We start from the raw sequence: 19,896 nt of genomic DNA, 5'->3' as shown, positions 1-19,896 counted from the left end.
CGCATTCTTCTGTTGCCTGAGAACCGGGATTAAAGTCGTGAAAAAGCACCCCCACTTAACTAAGAAGTACTCTAAAAAACAAAAATCTTACAAACTAACAGCACAATACAAGTCAGCACAGTTGGCTATCACCCGTTCCCGAGGAACATAAGTCACCAAGGCAAAGCTGCAACTTGGAAAGCAATATACGCATCCCTGCAAGCCTAAGTACCATGTCCTGCCTGAGAATGTGTCCTGCTCATTGCAGCACCTGCTCTGCTTTGTACCTCAGGGGCTCAATCAACCCAGAGCGGCCGGAGGTCAAACGGATTCTAGGATAGTGCACCCATGATTGGATACTTGGAAACCTGCACTACCGCCCCCAAGGGCCAGAGCAGACACTCTTCCTGGTTGAGAAGAAGCTCTGCTTTCATAACCTCTGGAGCTCCGACTCAGAGTCTGCTGAGGCAAGCTGAAAGTGAGCATTCAGGACATGGAGCGTGCAATCCCCAACGACATGCTTCACGAAGGACCTGACAAGGAAGAGGAGCAACTGAATGGTCAGTGCGTGCTGGGAATGGTGGGTTGGCGATGTCCATGAGGGGGACTGTGTCCCGCAGAGGCGTCTGCACAGGTGCTGTGTGCTGCGGGCTTGCTGAGACTTCACGGCACCTTCGCGCAACCCTAGGCCCTGACTCCTGGGTTTGTCTGTTTCCCGCGTTCCAGGTGTGAGGGCACAGATGGTCTTGCTGGCTGGAGAGGGGAGAAACGAGGAAGAGAGTGGACGTGGCCAGTCTGGGTCGGGAGCTGCAGCAGCAGAACGGGAAGGAGCAGAAGAATTAAGTGGAGAAGGTCCCTCTCCTGCGGGCGCTTCAGGCCTCATGGATAACCACAACCCAGAGGGCACCAGCAGCAGTCGGCAGGAGAATGAGAAACAGCCAGGGGAGCCAGTCCCCAAGGACATGGAGGTCGCAGAAAGTGTGAGGCATGTGCCAGTGGTGGTGTCCGGTGTGCAGCCTGTGTCAGTGCTTGTACGCCACCGTTGCTTCCAGCACAAGTTCACTCCGAGGCAGTTGCAGGAGCTGGAGCGGATTTTCCAGCAGAATCACTTCATCGGTGCAGAAGAAAGGTGAGCCGACAGCCGGGCCTGATGTCCAGTTTCTGTCGAGCACATGGCAGTCTAGGGTGGCTGGTGGCTCTCTCCCTGGTCCTCCTCCTGCCACCCCTTTAAAATTGCATAGGATTTACTTGTTTGTTTTATTTCATTTGTGGGTGTGGGAACGTGTTTCTGTGGGTGTAGGTGTCACGGGACACGCGTAGGGGTCAGAATACAGCCTGGGTTAGTCTGTTCTCTCCCTCCACCGTGGGTGTCCCAGGAAGAAACACAGGCAATCAGTCTGGCTAGCAATCACGTTGCCTTCCGGGCTATCTCCTCAGTCTGTCTCTTATCCTAAACAAAAGCCACTTCTAAAACCAAGGCTGCCAGAATCCCGTCCCCTGCACCAGTGTGCTGGCTGAGTGTGAGAGTTGTGCGAAATGGTTGTGCTGGATAGCTTTATGTCAACTTGATATAAGCTAAAGTCATCAGAGAAGAGAGAAACTCAATTGAGAAAATATCTCTGTAAGGTCGGCCTTTAAGCAAGGCTGTAGGGCATTTTCTTTATTAGTGATTGGTGTGGGAGGACCCAGCCCATTGTGGGTGGGGACATCCCTGGGCTGGTGGCCCTGAGTTCTGTAAGGAAACAGGCTGGGCAAGCCACGGGGAGCAAGCCAGTAAGCAGCACCCCTCCTTCGTGTCTGCATGATCCCCTGCCTCCAAGAACCTGCCCTGCCTGAGTCCCTGCCCTCCGTGCTTTTGATAAGCTGTTCTGTGGAACTGTGAGTGGAATAAACCCCTTTCTCTCCATGTTACTTTGGTCATGGTATTTCATCACAGCACTAGTAACCCTAACTAAGACAATGAGAATGAAGGTATTTTCATATAGTATTGAAATGAATCAGAGTGGAAAGCTTTGACCAGGACCATATAGGGAAGTTTCTGGTGAAAGAGGTGTGAAAGGTCGAGTGGTTGAAATAACAGAAGATGACACTCTGTCTTTGTTTAGAAATTTCCCAAATCTGTCCATCATGTGTTTTTATTTTAAGTTTTTGACTTATGACTGCACTGGTATACACACATTCTCTCTCTCTCTCTGGGTTCTCACTATGTATCCCACATGGGCTTGGAACTTTGCCTCTCAACTACCAGTATTAAAGGCAAGCACCACAAAACCTGCTGCCACCTTTATCTTACTAATCTTTATTTGTTTGGTGGGTTTTTTGTTTTGTTTGGTTTTTGTTTGTTTGTTTGTTTTTACTTCTTTTTTCTGTTTCTCTCCCCATAGAAGAATAGTCCATAAAAACAAGATGAAATGCTGTGTGTTGTGGCATCTTCCAGGAATCCCAGTGCTAGGAATACCAAGCCTGGGCTACAGGGGTAAGAGTTCCCATGGAACCTGGGCCACTGTCTTAGTTACTTTTCTCTTGCTGTGATAAAACACCATGACCAAAACAACTCATTTTTTAAAGACTTTATTTGGGCTTGCTCACAGGTCCAGAGGGTTGGAGTTCATGACTATCATGGGATGGAGCATAGCAGCAGGCAGACAAACATGGTATTGGTGCAGTAGCAGAGAGCTCACATATATGAGTGTGTGTGTGTGTGTGTGATTTCTTTATTATTATTAGTAGTAGCAGTAGTAGTATTTTACAATTTATTCATTCTGTATCCCTCCTGAAGCCCCCCCCCATCTTCTTCCTATCCTATCCACCCTCCCTCTTCCTCCCCTATGTCCCTCCCCTAGCCCACTGATAGGGGAGGTCCTCCTCCCCTACTCTCTGACCCTAGCCTGTTGGGTCCCATCAAGACTGGCTGCATCCTAGTAAGGTCACCCCACCAGGGGTAGGTAATCAAAGAGTTTAGGACATGTCAGAGGCAGCCCCTGCTCCCCTTACTAAGAAACCCACATGGAGCCTGAGCTGCCTATGGGCTATATCTGAGTAGGGTCCTAGATCCTTTCCATGCATGGTCCTTGGTTAGTGCATCAGGCTCTGCAGGAACCCTGGGGTCAGATTTTTTAGGTCTTCAAACAAACAAACAAATAAAGAAACAAACACACTGTTTTTGTATAGTTCTACCTGGAATTCAAGCGCACTGGAAGGGAAGGCAGGGAGATCAGTTACATAAGGAGTTCCAGGCCAGCGCTGTCTCCAGACCACTTGTATTTAGGGGGTGTTCCACTTGCTTGAGTGATTATTTCTTTGTTTTCTGGTTCTCTCCTATGAAGTCTTACTCTGTAGCCCAAGCTGGCCTGGATCTTACAAGGCCTCTTGCTTTAACCCTTCCCCCCATGATGGAAATCCAAGACTTGGCAGCCAGTATTGTGAAGTGGTTGTTGTTTAGTCATTGTTTCATGTTCCTTTTCTACTTGTTGTAGTCAACTTTTATCCCTAGGCCTGGTACGATGACTCAGTGGGTAAAGGCACTTGCCACCAAGCCTGAGAGTCTGTGTTGAATCCCCAGGACTCACACTGTGGAAAGAGAACAGACTCCCATCGGTTGCCCTTTGATCCGCACAGATGAACTGTAGCACAAACACACAAATCCCTAAACCTCCAGAAGGCATGCACTAACGCACACTCAATAAATTAAACAAATAAACGCATTATTCCACTGATGATCAGTAGGGGGGACATTCTCCTGAGTTAAGTAAACATTTGAAATCTTCAGATGCAAAGCCAGCTGGTGGTCGTCCATTCCAGCACTTGAGAGGTAGAGGCAGATGCATTTCTGAGTTTGCGGCCAGCCTGTTTACAGAACAAGATCCAAGACAGCTAGGGGTACACAGAAAAACCAAAAACAAAACAAAACAACAACAACAACAAAAAAAAAACAAGGAAAATAAACTTGAAAAGAAAAAAATTCTTAAGCTGTCCTCCATTCGTCTGTCTTCTTTTCAGCTTGCGCTCCAGTCCTGACAAAACGCCTCATACAGGTTTTTCCTGTTTGTGTTTGTTTTGTAGCTTTTGTTTTATTATTTCAGAAAGTCTCCTGCTTCTCATCACCTGATTTTCTTCTGAGAATTTTGCGGTATTAGTGGTTTTCAAATTGCTTATTAGGGATGTGCTTGGGTTTTCAGGTTTGTTAGTGGTGGATGATAAGCTAAAATTACCAGTAGAAATTTTTTAATCCCTCAAAATCTTCAAGTTGAATGTCACAGAAGGTGAAAGATGGATCAAATATTTAAAACAAATGTAAAGAATCTTTCACATATTTTATTTCTCCCAAAATGTCCAATACTTAACAGCTGCCATTTTTGCCCTCAGAAAACAGCTGGCAAGATGGATAGGTGTGACTGAAGCTAGAGTTCAGGTAAGGAGAAGAAGACAATTTCATAGGACCCCCCCCCCCCACTCTAGAACTTGCTTCTTATCTTAGAGACTTTTGTCCTGTGGGTAAAGTTGTGCTTTTTTTTTCTTGTTTGTTTGTTTTTAATCTCATCATATTTAAAATGACATTTTTAAAGAGGGTTTTGTTTTTTTTTACAATTTTTCATTCATGCGTATAGCTGTTTCTATGTCTGTATGCAACATGTGTTTAGGTACCGTCAGAGGCTGGAAGAGGATGTCAAATCCCCTGGAGCTTCAATTATAAGTGTTCGTAAGCTGCCTTATAAAAGAGCTAAGAACCAAACCTGGGTCTCCTACAAGAGCATCTAGTGGTTTTAACTCTTTAGAGATACCTACAGCAGTGTTAACATGACCCTTGAGCTTTATGGTCTCTGGGCATAAAATGGAATAAGAAAGCCAACCAACTAGAAAGGCTCATGATGGAACAAAACTTCTGAAAAGAACACAGAAGAGATACATATGTATCATACATACATGTATCCTGTAGATAAGTTATGAATATGTGTACATATAAAATGTACACATTCTATGTACTAATAATTGTATTAAGAAAATATTGATATACAAATTCATATATGTACACACATATATGTATATAAATAATTCCTTCTAACACTGATATTGTTCAGGTAGAATGTCTCTGTGGAGATATCCCATTGAGGTTATGACATACAAATTATTCAAATGAGAATCATGTTAGTATGGCTAGGGGATCCCTGATCCTCAACTATTTGAAATACTGAAAACTAAGCATAAATTCTAGCCTCACAGAGGCAATTTGAGTATGTGGTTAGTTCACAGGCAGAACTCAGCTCTCATAAAGCTGATGTAAGTGCAGTTAGGCAGAGATTGATGGGGATGGGGAACGCCTAAGAGTCCACATGCCTGGCCCTCCTGCTGTTTTGAAGTGCCAAGTGAAGCCACACAGATAATGTAGCATTGTAATTCTCTGTAGCGTGCCAGTGAATCTGCTTGAAAATGCTGCTAATGTCCTCCAGATTATGGTATGGTACGGTATGCTATAGTATGGTAAGGTATTGGTATAGTATGGTATGCTTTGGTATGGTATGCTATGGTATGGAATGCTGTGATATGCTCTGGTATGCTATGGTGTGCTGTGGTATGCTGTGGGTTGTTCTGGTATGCTATGGTATGGTATGGTATGGTATGGTATGGTATGGTATGGTATGGTAAGTTATGGTATGCTATTCTATGGTATGCGATAGTATGTTGTGGTGTGGTATGTTATGGTAGAGTATGATATATTATCTATGGTATGGTATGGTATGGTGTGATGTGGTGTTATGGTATGGTATGGCACAGTGTGGTATGGTGTGGTATGTTATGGCATGGTATGGTATGGTATGGTATGGTATGGTATGGTGTGGTGTATAGTGAGAAATACAGCATGCAATGGTTGCACATTCATCCAGAGAATATTTTGCAGTATTGGAAACAGAAGCCAGAGCCCCCACAATCTAGACATGCACTGTACTCTGTGCCAGCCTTCAGTCCTTCACATAATTAGAGCATCTAGACCACAGGCTTTTTGTGCAACACAATATTAATATATAAATTATAGAGGGCAACTAATGTGACAGCATGTATTTTCTCTTTATAATCCCTTTGAAATACTGAGACAGTTTTTTTTTTTTTTCTGGCATGTTGTAGAATTGGTTTAAGGGGAGACGAGAACAATACAGGAGACAGCAGAAGCTATAAATGCTCAGAGGTGCTTCTTTCCCTGAAGACTGTGCAGGATCGTAGAGAACCAGCCTTCCTCGGGAGCCAGAGGCTGACAGTTTTTGTGGCCACCAACACTCTTACCCCTTCACCACATGAATGTTCAATAAACTGCTCTATTCTCTGTACCTTTCCTCCATTTGTTTTCAAGAATTAGCAAGATATGTGTATAAGTTATCAAGGAACTGTCTTTTAAACATGATGACAGTGTCTCCTTCCATTAAATGACATCACTGACTCAGCATCAATATGCCCTGTGTATCAGAGGCACTTCCCAAGTACCATCCTAGGTTTGCACTGACTCACATATTCTTTTCTGTCCCACTATCATGCTGTACACACACACAAACAGACACACACACACACACACACACACACACACACACTTAACTTGTCAGATTCCAAATGTGGAAGAACGGAAGGACAAATCCCTAAGGAGAAAGTTATTTTCAAGCAGAGCTAATTCCACCTACAAGGAGAATCTGGTTCTAACCTTGGACTTGAATTCATGGGAAGCAGGCAGCAAAAAACATCTATCTCTCTGCTCCCAGTCCTTCCCCTGCTCTCCCATTGTCTGAGGCACCCAGGGCACTAGGCATGACTCTGCAGGAGGTCTGTGCAAAGACTAACAAACAATCCAACCACTAGAACCCATCCCATCCAGGAGGCAGGGGCACTTCCTTCTCTTTTGTGTCCTAGCCCCTGACCAGGCAGCATATCATCTCCCGTCCCCAGAGCAGAAGTTGACGGACACTCCTTAAAGTGCATTTTCAAACTGTGTAGTTCTCACGATTTCAGAAACAGAGTAAACAGAGTTTTCCTGTAAAACTCTACAGCAGTTTCTGATAAACTGAGCATGGCTTTAAAAAATTTAAAAAACGCCCAGTGTAACTTCATTATTCTTTCCATAATTCTGGCCCTGTGTAACAGTCAGACAATAAATAGTGTCAAAAGGGCAAGGCAAAAGCAAAACAGAACATGAGGACAAATGCTGTCGTGGATGAGGGGAAAGACAAACATTTGTTCAAGGCTGGTGGGAGTGCAAACCATAGCAGCCACTACTGAAATCAGTGTTGACTTCAAAATGCAAAAGCAAGACCTATATATTCCACATGATCCACCTATAGCATTCTTTGGCATATACTCAAAGAACAGCTATATGACAAAAGAGATACCTGCTCACCCGTGTTTATTGTTGTTCTACTTACAATAGCCAGGGGATGGAGATAACCTAGCTGTCCAGATAAATGGATAATGAATACAGATATGATATAATATTATTCAGTTTTATGAAAACGAAATTATGAAATTTGCAAGTAAGTGAATAGAGCTAGAAACAAGTACTCAAAAGAGTGAATTAATCCAGACCCAGAAAAGTAAGATGTTTCATGTTTCTCTCAGTTATGGATGTTAGCTTTGAATCTTGAAATATGTATGTGCCATTTGGAATACCCATAAATACCAGAAAATTAGGAAGAGTCCGTAGTTGGGTAAGAGGGCCTATCATGAAATGGGAAGCAGAATGCACCAGTATATGTAGTTAGAAGGGAATGAAAAAAGGGCAGCTAACACAAAAGACGTTTCTAAAACGTCATATGGAAACCAACCACATAGAAGTTTCCTAAAATATATACATACACATACATAAAAGGATGTTTAAAGAAAAAAAAAAAAAAGATGTCAAATGGAGTTACCCAGGGATATACCCTTGTTGGAAACAAGAAAACAGACTTATTTTAAGTACTAACATTTTGTTTTCATAGTCCATTTAATCAAGAGGAGAAACTAAATTCAAGGTCCCAAGCTCTAGGGGAGCTGGGGACTCTCCAATAGCTGAACGGCTTCTGTTGTAAGGAGATAGTTGTCTGAGTACAACATCACAGGGACAACTTGTAAGGTGACAGCTGTCTGAGTCCTGACATCTCAGGGATAACTTATAAGGAGATGGTTGTGAGTTCAGACATCTCAAGGACAACTTCTCCATCTTGCTGGCAGGGTCAAACACGTTCATATTCCCAGGCCCAGGAACCTACTCCTATCCTGACTGATAGGAACTCCCTTGCTCAAGTCCTTATGTCAACGTGTGGTTGGACAATGCTACAGCCCACCTCACTCCCCATCCCTTTATGGTTCCATCCCCTTAAGTACACTATACATCATCTCTTCAGGGTAGCAGTTTACCTCCCAAGTCTGTTCTATGGCCCTGATCTGCCAGCAGTGGCTGGATTACTAGAAATTTTGTCATCCACATTGACCAGGTGTTCGGGTTATGCTGGATTGAAGTGGACCCCACAACACCCTTTGCATGCTCATAGGCACCATGGATAGCCCATATGTCACCCATTAATAAGGGAAACGATTTCTTTTGGCAGAAGGGAACCAGTTTCAAAAGTTTCTAAGGAATTTGGGCTTTTTTCTACCCACCAAAAGGCCTTCTTTCGTTCAGGCTGAGCTCAATTCCGGATCTTTAGAATGTCTTCTGAAGTGTGGGGAATTGGAATTTCCTTTGGAACTGACAACAACCTCTTTGGAAATATAATTGTGAACCTCACTGAAATATCTTAGTGTAAGCTGCAACTTGCTAGCCTTTGTATGATCGTTCTCAGGCTGGCTGGAGGCTTTCCCTACCTGCATACAAAAATGACATTTAAAGCTCCAAGTTCTCTTAATGGAGATCTTCCCTCGATTGAAATTCCTATTACCAAAAGATCAAACAATAGACCAGCAATTATAGCTGAAGTGGGGCAGATGCCTGAGAAGACAGAGTGTATGAATTGGACATTGAAGCTACAACTAAGAAAACAGTCTCAAGAGAGTCCTCTGCACTGGAATGAACTATTACCAGTCACTTCATTAGGAATTAGATCTACTGGGGAGAGTGGATCCAGGAGGACAGAGGGCCTACAGAGAGAAGAGCAACCATGGGTGGGAGCATCTCTGTGACAAGCAGGAGATCTATGACGGGTAGGCTTCTGGGAGGATATGGGGGTGACTAGCTGAGAATCCTAATAGCAGGGGTCATGCATGGAGACTGAAGAGGACACCCTCTAACTAGACAGGACTCCCAGTGGAGCGAGAGGAACACCAATCAACCCACAGAAACCTCGATCCAAAGTTTACCCTGCCTACAAGAAGTGCAGGGATAAAGATAGAGCAGAGATTGAGGAAATTTCCTACCAATACCTGGCCACTTTTTGGGAGAGAGCCAACCCCTGACACTACTAACACTCTGCTATGCTTGCTGACAGGAGCCTAGCATAGCTGTCCTCTGAGAGGTTCCAGCCGGCAGCAGACTGAAACAGATGCTGAGACTCACAGCCAAACATTCGGGTGAAGCTTTGGGAGTCTTCTGGAAAAGTGGGAGGAAGGGTGGAAAGACTTGGAGGTGACAGGAGCTCCACAAGAAGACCGACAGAGCCAACTAACCGGGTCCCAGCAGGGCTGGTGGAGACTGAAGCACCAACCAAGGATCACGCATGAACTGGACCTAGGCCCCCTACACAGATGCAGCCAATAGGCAGCTCTGGCTTCATGTTGGTTCCCTAGTAAAAGGAGCGGGGGATGTCACTGACATCAACTCTGTTGTGAGCTTTTTGATCATTTCCCCCTGGCATGGCTGCCTTGCCAGGCCACAAGGGAAGAGGATGTGCTCAATGCTGATTCTACTTGATGTGCTGAGGTGAGTACTGAGGTAGGCAGGGACTGCCCTTTTCTGAAGAGTTGGGGAGGGGGGATAAAGGGAAGAGGGAGGAAGGGTGGGACTTGGAGGAGAGGAGGCAGGGGGCTACAATTGGAATGTAAAGTGAATAAATAAATTAAAGAAAGAATTTGATCTAACCTTGTCAAAAAGACCGGGTTCTCCCATCATTAAATCCTTTATGGATGCTTTCCTCCCATTGTTAAAGGCACACGGAGAGCCTTAATATAGCACTTTAAAACAACAAATTCAGGCCCTTGGCTCAGCTTTGGTTACTCTGCATCATAGCATCTGAGAACACTTGCCTGTCAACTTGACCACAGGTTAACTCTCTTTTACAACAGGAGGTGCAGTATGGGGAAGAGAATTGAATACCTAGTCCCTAGAACCCCTCTGTAAAGGTCCACTCACTGCTGTTTTATTCATCCCCACTGCAGTAAAAGATAACAGAGGTGGCTCCTTGGTTCCATCCCAGCAGAGTGAAACCCACTTCCTGGCAGCTGGAAATGTGTTCCTGATCCATCAACACCATCTGCAAGATGCAAGATGACCATCTGTAGAGTCCAAGGTGTGGCCCCAGAAAATTCAAAGAGACCAGAAGGTAAAGAAGCTTGCAGTCAAACCTGATGACCTGAATTGGATGTCCCAGTCCCTGTGGTGGAGGAAAAGCAGCAGCTCCCACAGGTTGTCCTCTGATTTTGCATGAGCATGATGACAAGCCACCTCATCCTCAGCACAATATAATAAATGAATGTAGTTTATGGCTGTTCATGGTGGAGAGAAATAAAGGAAATCACCTGACATCAAACTGTGATGGAAACACACACACACACACACACACACATACACACACACACACACACACACACACACACACAAACACAAGTATGTAGTAAAATAACCATTTAAATGCTCTTTAACAAAAATCTGGGCAGCCAGGTGTGGTGGCACATGCCTGTAATCTGACCTTCAGAGAGGCAGAGGCAGGCAGACCTCTGTGATTTTGAGGTCAGCCTGGTCTATGAAGTGAGTCCAGGAAGCAAGTTCAGCTGGAAAAGTGCTAATACACAAGTGTAAGGACCTGAGTGTGATCCCTGGAAGCCATGTAAAATGTGGTAACATGCAATGGTGATGCTAAGGCTAGGAAGGTGGAAACAGAACCTTGGGGATGTCCAGTCAGTCACTGTAGCCTAATCAGTAAGCCCCAAGTCCCAGGGAGAGACCCTGTCTTAAACAACAAGGTGGGTGGCTTCTGGAGAATATCAACCAAGGTTAACGTCTGGCCTACACACACACACAGAGAGAGAGAGAGAGAGAGAGAGAGAGAGAGAGAGAGAGAGAGAGAGAGAGAGGCAGAGACAGAGAGAGACAGAGACAGAGAGAGACAGAGACAGAGAGAGAGACAGAGACAGAGAGAGACAGAGACAGGGACAGAGAGAGACGCACACCCACACTGAGACACATAATAATGCTTTACTATATCTACCTATCCATCTATCTATCTATCCTTCCATCCATCCATCCATCCATCCATCCATCCATCCATCCATCCGTCCGTCTGTCCGTCCATCTGTCCATCTGTCCATCCACCCACGAATCCATCCATCTATATATCCATCTACTTACTTATCTATATAATCTGTCTGTCTGTCTGTCCGTCTGTTGGTCTGTCCATTTGTCATCCATCCATCCATCCACCCATCCATCTACCTACCTACCTGTCTGTCTGTCTGTCTGTCCATCCATCCATTCATCCATCTGTCCATCTGTCTGTCTGTCTGTCTATCTGTCCATATATTCATCCACCCACCCACCCATCCATCCGTCTATATATACATCTATCCATCAACCTACCTACCTATCTATCGCTCTGTCTGTCAGTCCGTCCGTCCATCCATCCATCCATCCATCCATCGATCTATTTATCTATATCTACCTATCTACCTACCCATCTATCTAACCATCTATCTACCTATCCATTTATCTATCTATCTATCTATCTATCTATCTATCCATCTATCTATCTATCCATCCATCCAACCGTCCGTCTGTCTGTCTATTTGTCCTTCTATCTGTCCATCTGTCCATCCATCCATCCATCCATCCATCTATATATCCATCTATCCATCGACCTACCTACCTATCTATCTCTCTGTCTGTCCGTCCGTCCGTCCGTCCATCCATCCATCCTTCCATCCATCAATCTATTTATCTAACCATCTATCTGTCTACCTATCTACCCATCCATCCATCTATCTATCTATCTATCTATCTATCTATCTATCTATCCATCTATGTATCCATCCATCCATCTACCTACCTATCTATCTATCTGTCCATCCGTCTGTCTGTCCATTTATCTATCTATCTACCTATCAATTTAATGTATAAGTATTTTGGCGGTCTGTATGTTCGTGCAGCCAGAGAGGGTATTGGATCCCCTTGGAGTAAGTAACTGATGGTTGTTAGCTACCATGTGTGCACTGGGAAGTGAACGTTCAGATTAGTGCTTTTAGCCACGGTGCAATATCTCTGCCTCAAGGTAATGTTTTACCCTTAAAGTTTTAAAAATAGGGTTACTGAGATGTTTTAAATAAAGGGCCTTGTGTCAAGCCTGATGATCTCAGATAAATTATTGGAACCTACTTGATTAAAGGAGATGGCTTACTCTACTGGGATGTCATCTAACCTCCAAACACACACACATGCACACACACACGCACGCGCACGCACACACACACACACACACACACACACACACACACACACACACTTCTTTTGAAGGGCTGGTGACATGTCCCAGTAGGTAAATCTTGAGGTAAATCTTGAGGACCCGAGGTCCATCCTGGAACCACAAAGCAGAAAGTGAATGTTCTTTCTGTACACTTCCCCTCTGACTTCCTTGCCCTGGCAAACAGATACGTGTGCCTGCACAAAGAAAAAATTTTAAATATTAAATTAATTTATTTAGGGAGGCATGTAGATGCCACGTGAGTCATATGAAGGTTAGAGCACATCCTAATGGGAGTCCATTTAGTCCTTGCTTTTAGTTAGGCAGGTCATCAGATTTGGTGGCAAGGACCATTACCCACTGAGCCATCTTGCCAGCCCAGTAAATGTCTTTGGTTTTGCTTTGTTTTGCTTAAGAAATGTATCGGCTAATATACATGGACATCTGCTACCAAGTCTGAAGATCTGTCTTTGATTCTGGGACCCATGTGGAGGGAAGATTGAGCTGATATGGGTGAAATGTCCTCTGAGCTCCCACACTTCATTTCCCTGGACATATACAAAATTAGTAAAAAGGTTTAATTTAAAATCATTATTGTTTAATCTCTTTCTCTGTGCTGAGGTGTTTTGTGTATGTGTATGTTCACCGCGCACTTGTGTGGTGACTGCAGAGGCCACAATAGGGTGTCTTCTCTCCTGGGACTGGGGTTTTACAGATGGCTGTGAAGTGCCACAGAGTTGCTGGGTCCCTCCATGGGTGGGGAATGTAGAAACAGAAGCATTGCTGCCGAATAGACTGTCTTCCAGACTATGACGCTATTAAAAGTAAGGTTTCATTGGCCTCAGGCCCTTCCACTTCCTGCTCCTCTACATCCTCCAGAATCCTGCATTTCTCCCTATGGGTACAAATACAGGGGCATGCTCCAAAGTCCCAGGCCCTTAGGCCTGTACCAGGGAGCTGAAGAGGTAATAGCTAGCATGACCAAAGAACAGCAACCTATATTCCATCTTGAGCTTGGCTCACTGGTTCCCACTTTAAGTGTCTCTGGTTTTATTGGAGAAAGGAAAGATATGGGAGTTGATCTTTTGAGGTAGGGATACAGTTTACAGTTCTATGCATGCCCTGTGGCTGGACCCTCCAGGTCCCAGAAACAAGCAAAATTCTATCACAAAAAAAATTGGGGTTGTGAAACAGGCTTCCCTGAAACACATGGCTGAATACATAGGTATGGAAGAAGCCCCCTTTCAAGGGCTTGCACTACAGGAAAATGTGAGTGAATGGCCATGAAGGTAACATGTTAGAAATTCTCCTTAAGAATGATTCTGGCCTTTGGGAAACAGGCAGAACCTGAGAAATCAGACTCTCGGCCACAGGAAGAGACCCTGGAGATAAATTTACTATCCAGAGGAAACTGTCCCCAGACATTTGGTTCCCAATAAGCATGCCAAAGCCCCAACCAGCACTCCCCTCCAAAGAAACCATTTCATTTAACACACCAGAAGCCACAGACCCACCTGCTGTTGTCCAGGAAACTGGATAATCCCCATCCCTATTTTCCACTCTTGATAAGGTCCTCCATTTAGTTATTCCCAGTTAGAAATCAGGATTGCTAAGGGACTTACGGACTTTGGGAAAGAATGAGTCAGAACCATGGGGCAGGAAATGCTGCCTTTCTTCCAAGATACTCGAGTTCTTCTAAACTAGGTCCTCCACTCCTGTCTAGTGCTTGAGGCAGGAAGGCATCACACCATAAATGTACATGCTCACCTTGAAAGTGGGGGCTTTTCGCCACACGCTGAGAGGCTCTTGCGAGATTTCACTCTCGTGCTTCCGCCCTTCCCCTAACAAGTAACAAGTTTTCCCTCCCAACAGTCACACCTGGAAGCGTGCCACCCAGTCCCCACAAACTCGTTCATTTCGTAGTCTGCCCAATTCCCAGCTCTCTCTCTCTCTCTCTCTCTCTCTCTCTCTCTCTCTCTCTCTCTCTCTCTCTCTCTCTTTCTCTCTCTCTCTCTGTGTTTCTCCCTCTCTCTCTCTCTCTCTCTCTCTCTCTCTCTCTCTCTCTCTCTCTCTCTCTCTCTCTCTGTGTGTGTGTGTGTGTGCGCGCGCGCACGCGCGCGCGCGCGCATATGCCAGCTCTTCTGTGCACATGTGCCCATCCAATCTCTAGGGATGGGTGCCTCTGCACAGTCCAATCTGAAGCAGCAAATGCATCACAGCTGATCCAATCACAAACCTATGTGTGCCCTAGCTTGTCCAATCACCAGTGTAGTGTGTTCCTGCAACTTGTCCAATCCCCACTATCATGCTTGTCACAGCTGTCCAATCCCCAAGGATGGAAGCCCCACAGCCCATCCAATCACAAACCTTATGTGTGCCCTTGCCTGTCCAATCACCAGTGTAGCACATGCCTGAAACTTGTCCAATCCCCATCATCGTGCATGTCACAAACCATCCAATCACCAGCCCTGTGAATGTCACAATAGGTATAATCCCCTTACCTTGGCCTCTCAAAGCTTGGAGCAGAACGGTTGGCGGTGGCTCAGTGAACGGACTTCTAGCAGTCATCTTGCAGAGCAGACCCAGAAGAGACCTCGAAGCGCGGCATACTCTTCAAAGACAACTTCAAAATGGATCATCCCCGCCAGTTTGAGCAAGAAGACCAGAGCCCGGGAGATGATGTTTCCGTAGAAGAAGCCAAAGGTTGGTTGGTGCTTGGGTTACAGTAGAAAAATTGGCAGACACTCCCCGCCATGAAACCTTTGGGGGAATTTGGCAGATATACCCCCCAAAGAAAGCTCTGTGAGGGACACATGTGTGTAGGATGGTACTGGGCCGCCAAGGACGCTATTCCTTGGTGGCAGCCTTTGGATGCCTGGGATTTGAACACCTTTGTGTTTTTCTAGATGCCCCTTGGCCTCTTAGAATCTCGATCTCTCTTTTTCATTCTTTTTAGAAGTGAAACCATCTGTGATCAGTGTCAGGGGAGGAGGTGATGGCTGGCCCCCACGTGTTGGTGCAGAAGTGCCTGATGCCAGGAACGACGAGGAAAACAAGGGCTACAATAACCACGACCAGGACCAGCCGGCCCTCGAGGCTACAGCTGGAACACCACAGCTCCAGGATGATGCTGATCTTAGCATGATCTGCAGAGCCTTCAGCGAGCTGCAGCTTCGAGAGCTGGACCCTGTCTTCCAGCATGCTCAGTTCCCGGACGTATCTGAGCGGTAAACCACTTGTTCTAGGAAGCTAGAAGTCTCTTTTCTGGGGATATCTTGAGCTTCTCCCAGCTTCCTTCCTTTCCCTCCTTCCCTTCCCTCCATAGTCATAGACTGTATTTTTGTTGATCTTAGTGTCCCTAACTCTTGGGATCCTAGCACTTGAGAGACAAAGGTAGGATAATCACCATTAGTTGAATATATTTTTATTTTACCTATAACAAAATCTTGAACATTTGTTGTTTTATTCCCCTCAGAAAAGAACTTGAAATACCAGTCCATACTGAAGCTGAAGCGGAGTCCGGTGAGCCCGGTGAACCTGAAAATGAGAAGTCACAGGAGTTGTTCTAAAACCCGAACTGAGAGTTTCATGTTCTCCTAGTTATGCTTATGTTATTTGACTGCCTGATCCGTATTTGTGAAATTAGCAAAATTAGGAGTAGGAAATAGACTAAGTTACCTTCACATAACATTTCCTATCCAATATTTGAAAATTGAATTTTAAAATTGGCATTTAGAGGTAATTAACTGAAATAAACATCAAATGGGACTCTCACCGAAAGAAGTGTAAGTTATCAATGAAAACTAGAAACGGAATCAACCTGCTCCTTCTGTTTACTATGTAAGGCTAAATAAACTGTAACTGTGTAACAGTACTGTTATTATTTGGTGTTGTTTAGGGAGTACCTCTTGATGGAGTTCAGCTCTGTACAGTTCTAACCTGGGAGGTTTGCAAATTAGCTCTCCAGAACTTAATCTTTGATTCCAAAAATCGCTTTAGAACAAGATTGGAGAGATAACTCAACAGTTAAGAGCACTGGCTGCTCTTCCAGAGGATCCAGATTCAGTTCCCAGCACACACACGGTGGCTGCCAATGGATTTTAACTGCAGTTTCAGGAGATCTGACACTCTTCTGGTTTCCTTATGCAAGTGGTACACACATGCTGTACAGACATACATGCAGGCAAAACATCCATACACATTTTTTACTAAAACAAATAGACTTAGCTAATTGAACAAATTTATGTTTTGGCTTTGGAGTGAAAGAACAAATTACAAGGAACACACTATATAAGCAATTAAATACATATTTAGTTCTGATGAGTGAGATAGCTTGAAAGCCAAAGAACCCGATTGTCTTGTTTTTAGCTTATAGTAATATATGGGAAGTCCTAACCCTAGAGTTTAATTTTTCTAGAATAGTTGTGTTATCTAAAAACTGTGAGAAAGTGTGTCAGGGTGGAGACACTTACAAATTGGAAATTTCTTTAAAATTGGAACAAAGAACAATCTAGGGGCTTGTGCAGGTAGCTCAGAGTTGCTTGCCTCAAAAGCTTGAAATCCTGAGTTCAATCCCAGGATGGAAGGAGAGAGCAAACTCCAAAAAAGTTTTCCTCGGATCTTTTCAGGACACACTTAGAACACACAATCATAACATAAAATAAATAAAGACTAGAGAAATGGGTCAGTCCTTATGAGCAAGCACAATTTGAACTCTGAATATTTTCCCCAGACATTTCTAGTGTTAAAGACCTTTTTCTGAATATATTTTGGTGGTTTCCCTTTGCTTGAGTCAGGCTTGTTATTGTAGCACTGGCTCTCCTGGTATCCACTATGTGTCCCAGACTGGATTAGGAACACACAGCAATCAATACTCCTATCTGAGGCTCCCAGGTGTTCCTGTATTGTATCTTTGTGTGTGTGTGTGTGTGTTGTGTGTGTGTGTGTGTGTGTGTTGTGTGTCTGTTTGTGTATGTACACAAGGAAATGGAGACTCAAAGTTCACATTTGGTCTTCCTCAGGTCACTTTCCACTTTAGTGAGGTAGAATCTCTCACTGAACCTGGAACTTCCTAATTCCTGCTAGTCAAGCTATCTAGACTGCTCCTGAGAGATGGGACTTCAGACAGCTATCATGCCTGCTTGGCTTTTTATGGGAGTTTGGGGGGTTCTAAACTGCCATATTCACACTGCAAACAGCAAGCATTTTATTCTAGGGAGTGTTGATTAGGTTTTCTCTCTAGTGTGTGTTCTATGCAGTTATGGAAACTGCAGATTTGGTGGTGGTTTTACTGATTTGGGAGCCTCGTTTGGTTAGAGAGCTTAGATACTCCTAAGCTGAGGCTAGAGTGAAAGCTCAGAGTTTACAAAGGTTCACTGCTCTTGCAGAGGATCAGCGTTCGGTTCCTAGCATCAGGCAACACACAACCACCTATAATTCCAGCTCCTGTGGATCCTGTGTCCTCTTCTGGCCGCCTTGGGCACCAGGAAGCACATGCATTTGCCCTCTCTCTGCCCCAACCCCACCCCACATATACCCACAAATTAAATTTTAAAATGATAATACACACATCCATAATATATTCCTAAACTCTATAGGCTGATATATCAAAGCAGTGTTAAAGTTCTCAGTAATTGTCCAATTGCAGCTAGGCATAGCAGAAGCTCTGGGCTCCATGTGTCAAAGCTTTTTTTGTCATTTAAAAAAATATTCAAGTTTTGGAGGATGAATGACTCTTAGACATCCTCTAGAAAAACTTGTTTGATATCCAACCTGGGATCAGCAAAATGGCTTACTGGGTAAAGGACTTGCCACTAATGCCTGAATCACAGCTAGTGGAGAGAACCAACTCCTTTAAGTTGTCTCTTGTCTCCACACATTTTCTGTAGCATGTGAGCATACACTCAAATACACAGAAATAACTGTTAAAAAAAAAAAAACTAAATCCAGGCACTTGTATACCTTTAATCTTTGCACTCAGGAAGCAGGAACAGGCAGATCTCAGTGAGTTTGAAGTCAAGAACTTCTACATAGTGAGTACCAGGACAGCCAGGGCTACATAGTGAGACTCTCTCAAGAAAATTAATACCCGGCCTGATCCTGTAGTCTACTTACCTCAGATTGAAGATGGGATTTTCAAATAGGCTGTTCACTTAGTATCATTTAAAGCAGGGACCACATTATACCATATTCAACATCCCCACAATTACAAATGAGAGAGGAGAAAGACCATCTCCCAAAAGTGATGGAGTCAGGCATGTAGTTCAGTCAGTAAAATGCCCACCATGCATAAAACCTTAGATTCAGTCCCCAGTATAAACTGAGTGTGGTTGTACACACAAGCAATACCCAGAACTCAGGAGGTGAAAACAGAAGGGTCAAAAGTTCAATGTAATTATATGCTACAAAAGCCTGTTCTAGGCCAGCCTAGGATACACCATACCCTATTAAAAAAAAAGTCTGATATATTTATATAATCCCATCACTTTGGGAGTGGAAGCAGAAGAAACAGGAATTCAAGGACCTCTTCAGCTTAGGCTTAAAGAGGACTGTCTCAAAGACATGAGCAAAAGCAAATATGGCAGGAGAGACAAGGTTGTAAGCTTGTCCCAAAACTTAACTGAATACAGGGAATCTACAACTTCCCTGCAATAGTTACCAATAAGAAATAAGATTTTCTGTCTAGGCAGGTGAAAGAGCTAACCCTGAGGAGTAAGAGTGGGTGAGCTGGCCAAGCCACTTGCCAGCTGCAGCACTCAGGAGAGCAGCCTTGCACCTTGCCTGGGCAGCATGCTAGAGCTGGCCCTGGTAACATGGACAAGGGAAAGCCAGCTCCAAGTGCATGAGAGTGAAAAGCTGGCCCTTCCCTTTGCCAAGGCAATGTGGGAGAGCTGGCCCTGATAAAATGAGCACTGGAAAGCTGTCAGGCTGACCAGTTCATCTTCCACCCAGGTCCAGATTCAGGGCCATGAGTTGGCCCACCCCAACACCTACCCTAACTATAAACTGCTGGAACACATGAAAGGGCCCGTCCTACAGATCCAAAGTGAAGGATCTCCATGACACAAGGCAACCACAGGATATCTGAGAAGAGTCCCCAAGAGGACCCAGTATTGATAATGTAGCAGAAACCAGAGGCCTCAAACCAGAACAATGACTCATTGAAAAAGACACTTGCAAGTAAAGAAGTGTAGCAGAAAGCCACCTGTAGAATTCTTTTCTTTTTTTTCTTTATTAATTACACTTTATTCACTTTGTATCCCCCCGTGATTCCCTCCCTCCTCCCGCCCCAATTCCT

At 44.5% G+C, this 19,896-nt stretch overlaps 1 protein-coding gene across 1 annotated transcript; it reads left to right on the top strand.

Moving 5' to 3' along the window:
- The first annotated feature begins 496 nt into the window (after window positions 1-496).
- Window positions 497-6,150, top strand: LOC110542996 (rhox homeobox family member 2-like). The gene is made up of 4 exons (XM_021629452.1): window positions 497-539; window positions 706-1,108; window positions 4,345-4,390; window positions 6,100-6,150. Exons 1-4 carry the CDS (start codon window positions 497-499, stop codon window positions 6,148-6,150), a joined length of 543 nt encoding a protein of 180 aa, XP_021485127.1.
- The last annotated feature ends 13,746 nt before the right edge of the window (window positions 6,151-19,896 follow it).

Source organism: Meriones unguiculatus, chromosome X (assembly GCF_030254825.1).
Source record: "Meriones unguiculatus strain TT.TT164.6M chromosome X, Bangor_MerUng_6.1, whole genome shotgun sequence".
NCBI lineage: Eukaryota > Metazoa > Chordata > Mammalia > Rodentia > Muridae > Meriones > Meriones unguiculatus.
This window is presented reverse-complemented; position numbering and strand designations above follow the sequence as displayed.

Excerpts from the sequence above, each read along its gene's own strand:
- LOC110542996 (XM_021629452.1), top strand. The coding sequence starts at position 497 with ATGCTTCACGAAGGACCTGACAAGGAAGAGGAGCAACTGAATG. Across the intron at positions 1,109-4,344 it reads TTCATCGGTGCAGAAGAAAG|AAAACAGCTGGCAAGATGGA; the intron begins GTGAGCCGACAG and ends TTTTGCCCTCAG. Across the intron at positions 4,391-6,099 it reads TGACTGAAGCTAGAGTTCAG|AATTGGTTTAAGGGGAGACG; the intron begins GTAAGGAGAAGA and ends GGCATGTTGTAG.